At 45.7% G+C, this 18,253-nt stretch overlaps 1 protein-coding gene across 1 annotated transcript in view; it reads left to right on the forward strand.

Annotated features, from left to right (window-relative positions):
• The window catches only part of POLR1A (RNA polymerase I subunit A), a 94,899-nt gene that overhangs the window by 48,769 nt on the left and 27,877 nt on the right, over positions 1 to 18,253 (forward strand). Inside the window, exons 25-26 of the mRNA XM_083146587.1 lie at positions 1,009 to 1,176; positions 12,317 to 12,452. Of these exons, the coding sequence (XP_083002713.1) occupies positions 1,009 to 1,176; positions 12,317 to 12,452 (304 nt within the window). The remainder of the gene's footprint in view (positions 1 to 1,008; positions 1,177 to 12,316; positions 12,453 to 18,253) is intronic.

The raw sequence follows: 18,253 nt of genomic DNA on the forward strand, positions 1-18,253 counted from the left end.
TTAAGAATACCGTGTCATTACCCATTTCTGCAATGTGAAAGCAGTATTAGTGGGTGCGCTACTGTTCAAAGAAAACCAAAATAACCATGTGGGTTAACTTTGTAAAAAACAAATGGGATTCAGCCCTCTGGGGGGTAGTCAATGATTGTAATGATGGATCAAGTCCAGGAGTCTGGGAGCGATAACGGTGAGCTGGGTATTGTAATTCACAAGAAGGGGGAGGGGGGGGGGGGGGGGTCACCAGTCTTTACGGAGTTCAGAAATCCTGTAAACTGTTCCACGACGTGAGGTGTTATACTAGGAAACTAGAGGCTGCGTGTTCTTATAATCAAATGTTCATTACAGAATCGTGTTACTCCTGGGTGATGATAACCTCAAATGGCAGGGAAAGTTGTGTCAGCAGTAATTCAATGTCAAGTGATGATTGCAGTGAATGCGTACCGTGTAGTTCACGGTGGTCTGTGGATATCCCTGTGTCCTCTGCTAATAGTGGTCCCATGCATCGCAAGTGAGTGGGTTAAAGGGGTTGAGGACTAAGGAGGATATTCAATGCAGGGTCATGATTGTCTGGCTGGTCGGCGGGGCGTGGCCACAAGAAGCTGCCAGAAATTGTCGAGCTGCGGCCAGGAGCTTGACAATTCCCGCCCGTTCTCGGTAGAACGTGCACGACTGCTTGTGAAGTCGGGGCACATTCTCCCGGGATCCCCTGTTCAATGCTGTCGGGGTAGACCGCATTGAATAGGGCCCCCGCTGCTATTTCCTCCGCTGGGAATAGTGGTGGGAGATTTTATATCCCCCCATATATAACACTGGTGCTTGTGGAGTAAAAGTTTATTTAGGAACATAAATGAATGGGTACATCAATATACAGTAATTGATGGAAAGGCATAAAAAACAAAAAGTGACATTACCAGTATGGTGTCGTTCTAACGTGTTTCATGCCTTTATAGGGACTTTTTCAAGGATTGTCTGTACGTGTTACTATACTGTCTCCTTTTGTGTTGTCAGATTAAGGACTCTGTTCCAGCTGAAGTGGCAAAGAGCCCTGTGTGACCCCGGGGAAGCGGTGGGCCTTCTCGCTGGTCAGAGCATCGGAGAACCCTCTACTCAAATGACACTGAACACCTTCCACTTTGCCGGCAGAGGGGAGATGAACGTCACCCTGGGTATTCCCAGGTAAGTGGTCAGCACGACAGACAGGAGCAGAGGAGGCTCCAGAGGTGGAGCTGCAGCGCAGTTCAAGATTCAAATAGGGGAGCCGCACCAACTGCCATTTCAAACAGACTGCTGGCAGTGGGCGGGGCTCCCCGTTTGAATTTTGAACTGCAGCCCAACCTCTGGAACCGCCACTGGACACTTGTATGTATGAATCAGTAGTTACTTATATAATATATTCCGTTGCACTTTACTATTGGGAACAACAGTAAAACAAGACAGACAAGAAGGTGAGAGGATCCTCTCTGCTTGTTACAGTCTATAGGTCAAGCTTACAAGCTAGAATTGGAGGTTACATTCTGCCAGACATAAGTACTTTAGTCATCCATTTACATCAGAGGCATATTAATGCTTGAGGGGCTCAGGGTCCATCTTTCTGAATATATCACCCGAAAGATGGCCGACAGCAGCAGATATATCTTTAGTCTGTATTTCTTTCAGACCTAAACCCCAAGTCCAATCCAGATAAAGTAAACACCGTTTCAAGCAGTGTAACGGCCTCTAAGCCCCTTTCTTTCTTCCACTTTGGACCCGGGTTATTCCTTGGTCATTGAATTCCAACTTCACCCACGTACTACCCGTGTTTCCCATGTCTACGGTGTCATGTCACACAGGAATTAAGTAACACAGCCAATGAGCAGCTTTGAAAGGTAAGCTGGGTCAGATAACCGTGCGTTGTACCTTCACGCCGCATGGCAACCTGGGTTTGATCCCAGTCACGACCAGGATCAAAGGCGAGGAACACACAAACCTGGATTGACACTTTCACACCGCAACCCCGCACTTTTCCCAGTGATGACTGCTGCAGTGAGAACAATTATATGGAGGAATCCTGTCTTTGGACCCATTAGAGATACAAGATGAACTCATCCGTTCTATCTGGGGTTAACCCTTTAAGTGCCGAGTTAATTTATCAAAATAGGTGTGAAAATTGTCAAGAAAACATTTTATTCATCATAATGACCTGTAATGATTTCCTATCATCCATATGGGATATTGGGTATTTCAGAACGTATGGGAGAAGAGAGGTATCCGCAGGAGACAGGCACATAGAAGCTCTTTCACTGGGTGTACTGGCTCCTCCCCACATAACCAGTTTAAGAAAATGTGCCCTCAGGAAAGGGTGCTCACTGTGAAGCTCCAGAGTTTTTTTCTTCAGTTTTATTTCTTTATTGTTTTGGGTCGGCAATTTGGGCTTAAACAGCATTCCTGCATTGTGGGAAACCAGGGGAAGGGTTCAATTGCCGGCCTCTTTAGGTACTGAATTGACCCTGCTGCAGGACCACTGTCCTAAATGGGTGTTTGCCACCGTAGTCGCTTAGATGTCAGTTTAGCTCACCCCCAGCATGCTGCACACCCGAAAACATCAGTGGTGAGTATGACCCAGGGTTCCCTCAATGGGCACCCCAGTATGCGATAAGATGGCAGCGGTGATCACGGCATCCCTGCACATGGACCACGCAGCCCTGCCACAGACTGGAATGAGGTGCTGCCACTTTACCCCAAATGCAGTTCACCGCTTTTAGGGCTAATTATGGCCATTTCCAGTATAAATATGTGTACCCCCAGCACTATGCAGTCTATACCAGAGCGGGACCTGACCTGAGGGCACCAAACTAACAGCTTCCTGCTTCTCCCTGAGCTCTTTAATCGCCATTATTCAGCGGTGGGGAAGGAGACGGAGGTCTGCAGCAGCGACAGCACAGATTTTGTGCGCTTTTAACCTTGATGAAGGGTTAATAACTGCAAGTATATATGGCTGGAAGATCAGGCGTTAAAAGTTCAGTCGGACAATGCGACTACAGTAGCTTTTATAAACCGCCAAGGAGGCACGAGGAGCAATTCCTGCATGAGAGAGGTCACCAAGATCTGGGGCAGAGGCTCATCTTGGCCATTTTCATCCCCGGGGTGGACAATTGGGAGGCGGACTTCTTGAGTCATCACGACCTTCACCCGGGGGTGAAAGAACAAGTCTTTGCATGCATTGTGGATCGGTGGGGAAACCCACAGATAGATCTGATGGCGTCCAGGCTCAACAAGAAGTTGGCACGGTATTGCTACATGACCAAGAGATCTTCAAGCGGAGGCAGTGGACTCACTGACAACACCTTGGTGCTACGACCTGGTGTATGCATTCCCGCCAATTCCATTACTGGCGAAGGTTCTAAAAAAGATAAGATCCGACAGAGTGGAAGCCATTCTGATAGCTCCTGACTGGCCTCAAGCCACGTTAGCGGACGACCCGTGGCACCTCCCTTAAGAAAGAAACTTGCTCACTCAAGGTCCCTGCGTCTCCCAGGCCTTAGAGCCACTACATTTAACGACCTGGAGTTTGAGTGGCAGATTTTAGCTCACAAGGGTTTGTATGCGTTGGTCATCTCTACGATGACTCAGGCCAGGAAGCCGGTGACTTTTGCACATTGCCAACACATTTGGAGGAGATATGTGGGCTGGTGTGAACAGTTGAAATTTCCACCAGCAGAATTTAAATTGGACCGCTTCCTTTATTTTCTGCAATCTGATTTGGAGTTGGGCCTACGTTTAGGTTCCTTTTTCGGCCCTCTCAATTTTCTTCCAGAGGAAATGAGCTTCTTTGCCGGAAGTCCAGACTTTTCTGCAAGGGGTGCTGCGTATTCAACCCCCCTTTGTGCCGCCTACACCTCCATGGGAATTGGAGGTGGTCTTAGACTTATGTAATATCCTGTGTAAATGATGTTATGTTTAGTGTAATATGTACCTACTGTGGGCCTGTGATGCCCTAGTTTCTTGTTTTAGAGTAAGATATGGTCACTGTGTACATATATACCACCTCTATAGGGGGCATTTAATGTTATATGGGCCTGTACAAGACTGCCTTCACAGAAGGCAACACAGACTTCCACTGAAAGCGACTAGCCCTTGATAAATAGATGGACATACAAATACCCTCATGGAGGGCAGTATAGACTTTAATATAAAGATTATATGTGTATACATGGACACTTTCATGGAAAGCGGTGCACAGAATAGCCTAGGACCCCTGACTTATTATACAGTGGACTGCCCCGAGCAGCCTGCCTATGTTAAAGCTACTGGACTGTACCAATGCTCTACGTGGAAATAGGGGAAGTTGTTCTGAGAATTGATGAACATAGAAAACATGTATAAATAAAGTTGGGGAGCTCGCGACCAGCGCGAGCCCCTGTTTCTCCCCGCTCAAACGGTGTTTATAAAAAGGGGGAGCTGCGGTCAGGGGAGGAGGAGAATTACCTCAGTGACTAGAGGGTTAAGACTGCAGAGCTGCGCAGCAGGCAAGGCGGAGAGCGGTGCTGTGAGGGGAACAGAAGTACGAGCGTTCAGACAGAGTCTCTGCAAGCTCCGGTGACGCTGGCTTGGTGTCTGGTGTCAGCGGGAGGTGTTGCCGGAGTGCGCAGTCACTGAGAGCCGAAGTCCCGGAAGCCGCGTCTTGGTAGAGGAGGAGGCGCTGAGAGAAGGCGGGCCGCGACGTCAGTGGAGGCGGGCCGCATCAGGAGAGGTGGCGACGCAGCAGCCGGTGATTGACAGGCCCAGCCGGGACTACAAGAGAGAAGTCCGGGCAGGCAGAGGCCGCGTCATCGCTGGGCGGAGACCGAGTGGAAGCCCTGCAGCCGTCTGACAGCCAGAGGGGAGTGGTGAGTGGCTACCTGCCCACACAAAGGCAGGCCTATATCGATTCTGATCAGCCCCCATGCAATGTGCAGTACAGTATCCCACAGAAAGTCTAAGCCAGCCACCCACCGTACAGACAGAGTGAGCCTAGGGGACAGCCCTTCCACAGGCAGTGTATGCATTCAGAAGAATAACCAACCCATTTGGCTACACGTTAAATGAGCCTACAGTGCTCTCAGCCCAAAGCTCGGCTGTGGAGAGAAAATAAGTAACTATTTGTATCCAGCTACAATTGTCTAAAGAGAATAGTTAGTTTATAAGCAGCCTTTAAAGAAGTGGACACTGACAGGTTGTTATAGACCCAGCTACAAGTGTCAACAAAGAACAGCAGCTTATTAGTGGAATACATCACCCGCAATAGTGTTTAGAGAGCCTGGGAGCATACAGTTGTGACACACTATTCCGGGAAGTCCTTATCCCAGGTGCCATATTATTTATTAGAGAACTTCATTAGCATACAGTATACCAGAGACTTCCTTTGCTTTAATGTCAGCGTGTATACAGCAAGTTGGAATTACCTCAGAGACTGTACTTAGAAACGGTATTACCAACCACGGCAAAGTAGTCTGCCAGGGGAGACGGACTTACAGCCCACTTCAGAGAAGTTAATTCATCTCAACCTTAACCCCTTCCCGACATTTGACGTACATGTACGTCATGGTCGGGAAGTACTTCCCGACATTTGACGTACATGTACGTCATGGCTTTAAACTGTCACCGCGTTAAACTGGCAGCCTAACCTCCCACCCAGCCAGCAGCCAGCAGCCGCAGCGCCAGCCCCCCTCCCACCCCCCCCACCAGCCGCAGCACATTATGAAAATAATTTTAGTGAAATAAAATGAAATATATATATATATATATATATATATATATATATATATATATATATATATATATATATATGTGTATATATATATATATGTATGTATATATATGTATATATATATATATGTGTATATATATGTATATATATATATGTGTGTATGTATGTATGTATGTGTATGTATATATATATATATATATATATATATATATATATATATATATATATATATATATATATATATATATACACACACATATACATATACAGTGATCGGTGCTGTTAAGTACAGCACCGATCACCACTGATCGCCAGCCCCCCCCCCCCTCCCACCCGGCAGCCCCCCCTCCCACCCACCCGGCTGCCGCAGCGCCAGCACCCCCCCCCCCCCCCCACCAGCCGCAGCGCCAGCCCCCCTCCCAAAGCTGGTGAGCAAAATGGGGTCACTTGTGGGGGGGTTCCACTGTATTGGTGCTTCGGGGGTCTTGCTAATGCGACATAGCACCCACCATTCATTCCACCACCAAATATCACTCCTTCCCTTCTGAGTCCTGCCATGCACCCAACTGGTATTTTTTGGTCACATGTGAGGCATTGCCGTACTCGGGAGAAATTGGGGCACAGATTTTGGGGTGCTTTGTCTCCTTCATTCCTTGCGAAAATGAAAAATTTTGAGCCAGAACTGCATTTTTGTGTAAAAAAATACATTTTTTTACACAAAAATGCAGATCTGGCTCAAAATTTTTCATTTTCGCAAGGAATGAAGGAGACAAAGCACCCCAAAATCTGTGCCCCAATTTCTCCCGAGTACGGCAATGCCTCATATGTGACCAAAAAATACCATTTGGGTGCATGGCAGGACTCAGAAGGGAAGGAGTGATATTTGGTGGTGGAATGAATGGTGGGTGCTATGTCGCATTAGCAAGACCCCCGAAGCACCAATACAGTGGAACCCCCCCACATGTGACCCCATTTTGCAAACTACACCCTTCAGGGAATTCATCAGGGGGTATAGTGTACATTTCAAACCCCCAGGGTTTTCACCAATTTTGATACAACTGAGCTGTGAAAATGAAAAATTAAATTTTTTCATTTTCACAGCCCAGTTGTATCAAAATTGGTCAAACCCCTGGGGGTTTGAAATGTACACTATACCCCTAAATGAATTCCCTGAAGGGTGTAGTTTGCAAAATGGGGTCACTTGTGGGGGGGTTCCTAAATTTTAGCATCTTATGGTGCCTAGAAACCTACATGGTGCCTAAAAAATAATCTCATAAAAAGGAGGCTCCAAAATCAAGTAGGTGCTCCTTCTATTATGAAGCCTGTGGTTTGGTCAACGTGCACACTAGGGCCACATATAGGATATTTTTGAAAACAAAAGAATTGGGGAAATCAATTTTTAGTCACATTTCTCTAGTAAAATCTACTGTGTTCCTTAGAAAAATGTATTAAAATTGCAAATCTGCAAAAAAAATGAAATTTTGAAATTTCACCTACACTTTGTTTTAATTCCTGTGAAACACCTAAAGGGTTAACAAACTTCCAAAATGCTGTTTTGAATACTGTGAGGGGTGCAGTTTTTGAAATGGCATCATTTATGGGGGTGTCTCACATACAAGTCCCTCAAAGTCACATCAGAACTGAACTGGTCCCTAAAAAAATCAGTGTTTGAAATTTTCTTGAAAATTTGAAAATTTGCTATTCATATTGTAAGCCTCCTAGTGTCCAAAAAAATTACAAGGAAGTTGAAATAATGATGGAAACATAAAGTAGACATATGGTCTATGTTAGTTATTAACTATTTTGAGTGGTATGATTATTTGTCTCACAAGCAGAAAATTTAACATTTTGCAAATTGCTAAATTTTCCATTTTTTTGCGATATTTTGGTATTTTTCACAAAAAAACACAGACTGTATCGACCCAAATTTACCACTAATTTGAAGTACAATGTGTCACGAGAAAACAATCTCAAAATCACTGGGATAAGTAAAAGCAAAAAAAAGTTATCCCCACTTAAGTGATACATGTCAGATTTGAAAAAAATGGCTCTGTCAGGAAGGCAAAAACTGGCTCTGTCAGGAAGGGGTTAACACCCAACATCTCCCCGAGCTAGGAAAACATTTCCTTCAGTTAAAGTTAATTTGGAGCTTTTGGCTAAAAACAAGACTACAGGCAACAGTGGAAATTAATCCATTATTGAGATAGCAACACATACCCAGCAGCTTCAGGATCAGTTAAAGTAAACTTCGTTTTAAAATATCCATACTTATCGGATTACAAATACACAGTGCGAATTCATTCCCAGGAAGGAACGTCAAATCTTAAAGAAAGGAAACTATTATAAACTAAAAGCGCTTATTATTTTTTTATAGACAGAGACTAGTGTACACTCTTTATGTTATACATTATTGCGCAATAATAATTGACAAGTATTACAGTAATTGGTCATCGTATATAATATATGCTTGTGTTGTGAAAGTTAACGATTACTTTATTGGTTTTAGAATCAGAAGGTAGGGTTGTCTAATGTTTCAGTTTTAGGGCCCTTGGTGTGAGACGAAGTAATCGAATTGCAGTCACTGACTACTGTTCCAGCTTAATAAAATACTATTGCGGTTGTGAAAGTGATTTGATGTTTGATGCATATTATCTGTGTGCTGTTTATCTTTATATCTGCTATTCCTGAAATAAATTGTTTAAATCTTATAACCGATTGGACGTTCTGTGTCATCTTCAATCCGAACCTGTAAAGAAAAGGATACTTACCTGAAAGGAAGAAAGAAAGGTATCAGAGTAACAAAACCGAGTTTCAGGATATTACACTTCTTGCAGTCGTCTTGGTTTGAACCCTTGAACTCAGGGTTCTGGCTCCTCCCCTCTACATGGAAGACAGCAGTTCTGTTAGCTTTGGGTGTCAGAGCTTGGGTGTAAGTCCATACCTTCTATTCCATGAGGATAGGGCGGAGCTCAGAACAAATCCACATTTTCTTCCAAAGGTTGTTTCGGCTTTTCATTTGAACCAAAGTATTGTGGTTCCAGAAGGTGGCCCTCATTCGGAGATCCCTGCCACGTTGGATGTGGTTCGGGCTCTCAGGTTGTACGTTCAGAGGACGGCTAGGTTTCGCAAAACAGATTCCCTTTTTGTTCTGTATGATGCCCAGAAAAAAGGTTGTCCGGCCTCAAAGCAGTAAATTGCTCGGTGGCTTTGTACTGCTATCAAACAGGCCTATGCTGTGGCTGGCCTGCCTGGACCTGCTACTGTTAGGGCTCATTCTACCAGGGCAGTGGGCGCATACTGGGCGGCTGCCCATAGTGTTTCGGCTCTGCAGCTATGTAGGGCAGCTACATGGTCGAGCCAACATACTTTTGTCAAATTTTATAAATTTGACACCATTGCCAAGGAGGACATTCAGTTTGGGAATGCGGTGCTGCAGCAATCTCCGCACGTTCCTGCCCATCCTTCAATCTCTGGTATAGATCCCATACGTTATGATGAAATCCCCAATATCCCATATGGATCATAGAGAAAATAGGATTTTAATACCTACCGGTAAATCCTTTTCCCGGGAGTCCATATGGGATATAGGGCGCCCGCCTCAGTGCGGGATTTTGCTGATCTTGAAGTAGAGGGGAGGAGCCAGTACACCCAGTGTAAGAGCTTCTATGAGCCTTTCTCCTGCGGATACCTCTCTTCTCCCATATGTGATGATGAAATCCCCAATATCCTGAGAAAAGGATTTACCGGTAGGTATTTAAAATCCTTTTTTTTTTTTTCTTTTTTTTTTTTTTTTTACACATTTGTTTATTTGAATTCATATAACAAATGCTGACCTTTTTTTTGCTGATATTTAAAACCTCTCACACAGATGTTGGCACTCAAAGGGTTAAATACATACATTTCCGCTCACTCAAGGCTCTTCTGTCTTGGGGTTTATACAAGTAGGAGTATGTTTACTAAAGCTTCTAAAAATGAAGAGTTGACGTTGCCCAATAGCAATTCAGATTGTGTCTGTAATTTTGCATCCTCATATATGATAGACAGAATGTGGTTGGTTGCTATGGGCAACGTCACTTTTTTTTTTTTTTTTTTTTTTTTTAAGAAGAGTTAGTAAATTTATTCTGTAGAGTTTGTGGTTTTACAAGTAAGAAGATGCAGAGGAAGAGATAAGGACGTACACTGGCTGAGACGAGCCGTCTCTGTATCTTTTTCTATCTCTCTTTTTTTCTTGTAAAACGAGACGCCGGTAACCGGTTACACAATACTCATCAAATATTGACATCTCCATCGCATAGAAACGGACTAAGGCAGGGAGCCGTGCCCGTTCCAGTTCTCTCTGTAGAGTGGTTTCTTGCCTATATTTGTTTATCACATGCGTCCACTCGCACTCATTCCCCCTTACCTAGTTGTGCATGAATCATTATTTGTGACCAATCAGGGTTGCTTGCTGTATAAAAGGTATTTTTATGCAAATGTATATAAAAAATGTATTTATTTATGAAGCAATTGAAATGCTCTCAGGTACTTAATATCTGCAGTGTCTGGTATTTAATTTCAGTATATTTCCACTGCGCATGGTGTCTATATTGTCCACAAAGCCATGCCATCCCATTTCTTCGGGGACGTGGCCAAAACTTTGAGTCTTAAGCTGGCCATACACTACTGCCATCTCTCGAAGCCAGCCAATCCCCCGCAAGCTGCCCGGGACCTTCACAGGTAGCAAAGTCGCATGCGATACATCACGTTTGGTCCTTTTACATGTGATGGATCTCATGGGACCCCTGTTCTCTGCTGCCGGGTGGGAGGTCGGTCCTGCATGCTAGTCCATGGGACCACGCATTGGACCTGAGGGGACATTACACTATCCCGATTTGGGCTGATTTCTCACCCATTTGGGAACCGGTGAAATCATCCCGAATCGCGGTAGTGTATCAGGCCCCACAGTAGAGCCCTAGTTAATGTACTGCACAAGTTAATGTTATGCCCCACATTAGTGCCCAAGTTAATTTAATGCCCCACAGTAGAGCCCTAGTTAATGTACTGCACAAGTTAATGTTATGCCCCACATTAGTGCCCAAGTTAATTTAATGCCCCACAGTAGAGCCCAAGTTAATGTAATGCCCCACAGTAGTGCTCTAGTTCACATTTTACCACACACTGCCCCCTATTAATAATATGACACATTTAAGTGCCCCGGGTTAATAATAATCCACACTTTACTGCCGCCAGTACACATGCCACAGAGTGCCCTTACTTCACATTTTGCCACATAGCACTTAGTGGGCATTTCTGGAAACCTGGTAAATCCCTTTGGGACCTGGGTGCAGTTGTCAAGCCCCAGATGTGGGCCTCCTAATATTCTGGGCCCCATAGCAATGGCACCCAATGGCTTATGCTGCCCATACACATGTGAGGTATTGCATGCAATCATTAGATTTCGGCCACATCTGGCCGATTAATCGAATGATTGCATGCATTTTTAAGGGGACATTCGTCGCGATGCGCAGGCACGCCCTCGTCGAATGTCACATCGATAGATATTATTTGCTGCACATAATTATCGAATTGCTCGAATGCAATCAGCGGCGGGTTCGGGCAGTGGGGACCCAAGCGGAGACTGGACCACTGTCGGAGGAGTAGCGGGACCGGACTGCTGGCGGGGAGCTGGTACCTGACTGGTCGTGGAGCCTGTGAAGAATCGCTTTCAGGCGGCGGGACTCGGCATCAGCAGCAGATGACTTTGAAACACTAAACGGCCCTCTGATTGGCTGAGGCCGCTGAGAGATAGAGCTCTCTACCAATCAGCGGCTGCTTGAAAGCCCCACTGCTCCGGTCCCTGCTACACAACCCCTCTTCCAGCACCCGATGTCCATCGCAGATGACATGCGACTTCGGGTGCTGCACTGGGCACCACTTGATGCAATGGGACATCGCATTGCGATGTCGCATCTGATCGCATGAGTGTATGGGCACCATTAGTTTCATCTAAGCCATGTACGACAATGGTTAGAAGATCTAGATTTGGGGACACTGCTGAATCAGAATGCAAATTTTTGAGACAAATGACTATTACATTTCAGATGGACTCTGAATAAGGCCCATTATGTCGGCTCGGTCAGCTTCTATGTGCCAACTTGTTGGCATGAATTTTTAAAAACAATTGTTCAAAATATTAACGTTTTTTTCAACCAACTCTATAAATTGGAAGGAAGCGGGTTTTTCCGGTCCGTGTCCGTTGTATAAAGTGCCATTTATACTCGCCCTTACATAGAGGTGGACCAACAGTGCTGCTGTATAATATCTTAGCTGATTTGTAATATTTGGCTTTTCTAACTTTTTCAAGAATCTGAGAATGTATTTTCTCTTTTTAAGTAGCTATTGGGGTTTTTTTGTTTTTTTTTCAGTATACTTTTCACGGTGAATATAAAGTTTTATCGTTGTTGTTTTTTAGCTTTACCACATCCATATTTCTGCGTCATCCTTTGCGATCTTCAGTGTTAGTGGGTCAGCTTGCGGAGGTAGTGCCAAGTGCATACAGGGGGTACAAAACAACGGTCTTCTTGTATGTTAAACCCGTTTCTTCTTTTTCAGGCTTAGAGAAATTCTGCTAATTGCAAGCTCCAACATAAAAACCCCTATGATGAGTGTGCCGGTCCTCCCCACGAAGCGAGCCATGAAGAAAGTAAAAAACTTAAAGAAACAGCTGACGCGGGTCTGCCTGGCCGAGGTACAGTAAATCTATACTATGTATACTCCACCAACGCAAATGTCTCCCACTGTTGTGCATGCTGATGGCCACTAGGTGGCGCCCGGCAGAGCCGCATAAGTTTCTTCCTTTAGGCGTGCACAGCCGTCAGCACTGACATTACGGTTGTGTTGTGCCATCATTTTGACAGACTGGTAACTAGTTATTCTGTATCTATATGCTATAAACAGAAGGTTGACTTGTATGAGTGACCTATTTCTTTACTGCCATTGTCTGAGCAACAGATTCCAAATTTAAGGTCTTGTTCTGTAGCATTGTAGTTGTTGTAATTGGTGAATTTCGGAGGTTTTAGGTAATATGTCTGCCTGACTTAACAATGCATGACCATTGGGCTCTGGAAAATATGACCTTTGAACTCTTCCTGTGCACCTGCCGGGGGACCTTGAACAGGTGACCTGCTTGGTGGTCTGGAAACTGTGCCAAAATTTTACTCTTAAGGGGATGAAAAGGGGCCAAATGTAGTAAGTAAGCCCCACGAGTCGTGTATTCAGGCAGCCATCTTAGGCGCTCTGCGTAGGACTACCCTGGGTGGGATAGGTTACCCCTAGAAGAAATTACACAAAAAAGGGTGATTGCATTGTAGAGTAGGGTCCCAACAAGACATTCATGTCCTGTACTACTTCTCCCATCCACAAGTGCACCAGATGAGGCAGCCATGTTTGGCGCACTTCGAAGGTTACACTGTGAGAGTTGAGCCATAGAAGGACCCAATGCAAGCACAAGGACACAAGCACGGTGGATGCTTGTGTAGTAGTAGTATGATCTAGAGTGTAGCACATCCTGCCCACAGAGGAACCATCCGAGACATACATTATAGGAATAGCACATGATGGGATGGCAATACACTGTTGGAGGGGAAAAATAAGACCTGATAAAAACACCTATGCAGGGGACCACGAAAGGGGGATAATTTGGGAATAATATTTTTTAGTCATAAATGTCCTGGTCTCATGGGAGCAGAATGGGTGGGTGTGAGAAAGTGGGGAGCACATTCAAGTACACTGGAAGTGTTGCTACGTTGGCTGGCCCTGGTGCTCCCCCCCCCCCCCCTCCCCCCCCCCCCCCTCCCACAGCTCCATGCTCACCGTAACTGGTAGGGCTGGGGGTAGTCCTGGTGTTCTCAGCCATACGGGTGGTGGGCCTGATCCAGGTGTTCTCACGGTAAAGGCGAGGAGAGGCCGCATAATGATCCTGACTTTTGTGGTTGTAATGCATTCCTTCTGTAGGTTTGTTGCTTTCCTTCGGTTTAACGCTGCTATTGATTTTAAGCTTGCCCTTTACAACTTAATCCCTAGAGGACTAGCTTCCAGACCTATACTGATTAATTGTTTCCACCCAGAAAACATTTGCCTGGTTGAAACAGGGAGCATCAGCTAGTTTAGATTATTTTACAGAGAATATATGTCATTTGTATCCATCCCAGACCTATTGGAGCCAACAGGATAAATCCGTGCGTGTTTTCCTGGCACACAGAATATGAAGTGCAATAATTATGTGTCTGTGAGTACACCTATGTACTTGTGGGTGACATGTAAAATGTCAACTGTTGGGGGTCCTTGAAGACTAGGTTGCAAACCACTGGTTTAAAATTTTGGGAGAGCAATCGTTCGTTTACCAAGTTAAAATCCTTGCTTACTTCACTCTAGTTTTGGATTACCGTATGTGCATCCCCAATAGCAGCAGTTTCCAATTTAAAATAGATGACTGGTGAGGGGGCGGATCACTCGGTCCTGCTGATTGAGTTAGAATAACCGACTGGAAGCTTTAAAGGGTGGGTGGTTCTTGAAATCATTGTTCGTCCTCTGTTAACCATGGACACCTTTTTGTAAAAAGCAATGACAAGTAGTATATTGCTGCTAGTAAGATTGAACCTCACTTAGGGACAGATGTATCAAGCTTCAAAAAGTGATAAAGTGGAGCGTGATAAACAGTCAGCCAATCAGCTCCTTCCTGTCATTTTTCAAACTCAGCCTGTAACATGACAGGTAGGAGCTGATTGGCTGGCTGTTTATCACTCTCCATTTTATCACTTTTTGAAGCTTGATACATCTGGCCCCAAACCATTTATTGTATCATCAGGACCTTCAGGGACAGAGGTTCAATAGTTGAAAAGAAAGCTTCAGGGAGCCCTAGAACGTCCAACAAGTGCCAGAACCTTCTCTTAAAGTTGATTTAGCTGTGGGATCGGGGCACCGCAAGTTCAGACAAATATGTAACTAGAACTATATGGGTCCCATAGAAATATCTTTAAAAGCGCCGCCCCCCCCCCCCAAAACCTGGGGCAAGGCGACGGGGGGGGGGGGGGGGGTTGTTCCAGGCCCGACATCCTGAGGTGCCCCAAGGCCTGCCAGTCCCCCCCTCAACCGTCTGTCCTGCTCAGGTTTCCTCTTCCGGCCTGGGGGAGAGAGCCAGCAGCGGCATCCGTCCTCCTCACCCCGTCACCTAATCTCACTATCCATCACTTCAAACCTCCATCACCTCACCACCTCTGGCCCCCGTCACCTTACCTCACCCCTTCTCACCCGCTGTCCCCTCAAACCCCCCTATCCCATGCGTCACTAATGTGATAGAGCGCAGGCCATGGGCGGAGGAAGCGCATCAGTGTGATAGAGAGCAGGCCGCAGGGTGAGGGAGAGCATCAATGTGATAGAGCGCAGGTCGCTGGGAGTGTGTTATTGTGACAGAGAGCGCAGGCCTTGGTGTGGAGGAGTGTGTCAGTATGATATAATGCAGGGTGAGGGTTGTGTCAGTGTGATTGAGCACATGGTAAGGCAGCACATTGTTACAGTATAGAGCGCAGGCCGCGGGGAAAGGGAGTGCGCCAGTGTGATGGAGCCCAAGCCATAGTGTGAGGGAACACATCAGTGGGAAAGAATGCGAGTTTATGTTCCAACAAAAGGGGGTTCATAGTGTTTGAGGGGTGGTGGGCCCCAGAGCTATCAGTGTATGGGGCCCAAAAAATTGTGTTGCCTGCCCCCCACCACTACTACAATGCCCCTTAGGTCTTCAGGAGAGAGTTAGGGTAGTGAGAGAGGGTGTCGGGGGGGGGGGGGGGGGTAGAGAGAGAAAAGACTGAGAAAGAGAGGGTGAGAGAGGAGGGTATCATGGAAGAATAGAGAATAAGTGAAAGGGGAGTGAGAATGTTTGTCAGGGAGGGGAAGGAGTGCAAGCAGGAGTGAAAGAAATTGTTTCAGGGAGGGAGAAAGAGATAGTGTCAGGGAGAGAGAGACTCCCCTGCTCACCACAGCAACTTCCGCATCACGTGTATTCACCACCGCCAGGACTCTCGCATGGAAAAAGAACTTCACAAGTGTGTATGGATAGCATGCTGGATATGGGGCCCCCGGCCCTGTCTTGAGGTGCAGTGCGGAGATGGGAGTGGTGTCAGACTCATAGGCTGCTTTTTGGTATTGCCAGTAATGTGTAATGGGCATTACAGGGTACATTTGTGGTGTGGCATTATGTGAATTTTGGCTCATTTCGTTTGGCATTATACAGTGTTGGTTAATTATTGTAATTATTAAAAATTAACCATTTAGTTTACTAGGCCTTTATACCATTATGTGTCACACAAAAATTGTAATTTCCTTCCAAAGTTGCACAGCCAATATCTTTTGCCGCACACAGCCTTCGTATGTATGGCCCAGAGGTTGATTGACTGCATTCCACGGCGAATTGCTGAGGTGTTCAGCAATTCAAAAAGAAGAATCAACACTGCAAATATTGACTCTGCATAAACATTAAGTAATTGTCAATAAAAGCCTTTTTTGTAAAGTTACGAGCTTTTCATAAATGTCAAAGTAACTTCTGAGGTTTAAAAACACCAAAGCAGCAAAGTATGAAAACCATTACTTGTGTAATTCTCATAACTTTTGCCCATGGCTGTAATTCTCCCTTGGGATTTCCCCGCCCCCCCCCCCCCCCCCCCCCCTCCACTTCTCTGATCTGATATTTTGGGCATCAAAACTTATGAGATTTATTTAAGGTCGGTCTGGAACTGTCCTCCTCGGCCAAACCTAAGGTCGGTCTGGAACTGTCCTCCTCGGCCAAACCTAAGGTTGGTCTGGAACTGTCCTCCTCGGCCAAACCTAAGGTTGGTCTGGAACTGTCCTCCTCGGCCAAACCTAAGGTCGGTCTGGAACTGTCCTCCTCGGCCAAACCTAAGGTCGGTCTGGAACTGCCTTCCTCGGCCAAACCTAAGGTCGGTCTGGAACTGCCCTCCTCGGCCAAACCTAAGGTCGGTCTGGAACTGCCCTCCTCGGCCAAACCTAAGGTCGGTCTGGAACTGCCCTCCTCGGCCAAACCTAAGGTCGGTCTGGAACTGCCCTCCTCGGCCAAACCTAAGGTCGGTCTGGAATTGCCCGCCTCGGCCAAACCTAAGGTCGGTCTGGAACTGCCCGCCTCGGCCAAACCTAAGGTCAGTCTGGAACTGCCCTCCTCAGCCAAATGTGACCCTGGGGAGTCAAAGTTTCAGTGATTTTAGAGTCTCCATCCTGAGCACGATCGGCTACTCTCCCGCTAATAAGTAACAGCCAAATCCACTATCCGATATGACAGTGATTTGTTGTTCCAATACGGGATTTGAAGTGCACGCTGATTGCATGGTCCCGCACTGAGACCTCTTCCAGACGGCCATTCTGCATGGCCAGCCAGACAACGTTGCATGCGGTGCTGTGCATGTTAATGAAGGATGTGGTGACATATAGTCCCATTGTTCATGTAGCTGATGTGTACAGGTAACCATGGATGGTGTGGGATGAAGGGAAATAGCCCTGACCATTAAATTGATTTGCCGTATATTGTATGTATCCAGTTTAAGAAGCAAAATGCCTTCTACAGTATGTCATTTCAAAGACTCCCAACAACTGTTCTCGATCAAATGAGTCTTGCAACTGCTACCTGGCACTGCCGCCAATAATGTGTCACCAATTTCCTGACCAGCTGTCATCGTTGTGAAAGAATCCACACCTTAGGGGATGAGTTGATCTCTGCTGAGTTTCTGTCACGGCTGGTTCACCAGGCTCAGACTTCCTGCGGTAAATGTTCCAGTCAGTGACTGTCTTGCTGGAAAAATAGATTTGTCGTTGACGCCGTTTATTTGACATCCGGTCCTCACACCAACCGTAAACCTCATAGCAGTCACAAAAGGAATAAGTCTTCCTTCAAACCTGTTACCCATCCACAAGCTGTTTGTCGCCTGAGCATTCTGCACGTTTCTCGGTATCTTTACCAAAGCATCGAAAAGTGGGGATGTTGCTTATAGCAACCAATGAGATTCTATGATAGCTCGAATCTCATTGGTTGCTGTGGACAACTTCTTTTCTTTCCATGGGCCAGATGAACTAAGCTTGAAAAGTGATAAAATGGAGAGTGATAAACCGCCAGCCAATCAGCTCCTACCTGCCATGTCACAGACTGCATTTGAAAAATGACAGGTAGGAGCTGATTGGTGGTTTATCACTGTCCATTTTATCACTTTTATTTATTAATAGTTTCTTATATAGCGCATACATATTCCGCAGCTCTGTACAGAATATAGTTGAACATTCACATCCCCAGTGGAGCTTACAATCTATATTCCCTACCACATGTGTACACACACACACACACACACACACAGACGTTCTAGGGTTAATTTGTTGGAAGCCAATTAGCCTACCAGTATAATTTTGGATTGTGAGTGGAAACTGGAGTACCCGGGGGAAACGCACGAAAGCACAGGGAGAATATACAAACTCCGCACAGTAAGAGCCATGATGGGA

The sequence above is a fragment of the Crinia signifera genome, chromosome 1 (genome assembly GCF_055691185.1).
Source record: "Crinia signifera chromosome 1, ASM5569118v1, whole genome shotgun sequence".
In the NCBI taxonomy this organism is placed as follows: domain Eukaryota; kingdom Metazoa; phylum Chordata; class Amphibia; order Anura; family Myobatrachidae; genus Crinia; species Crinia signifera.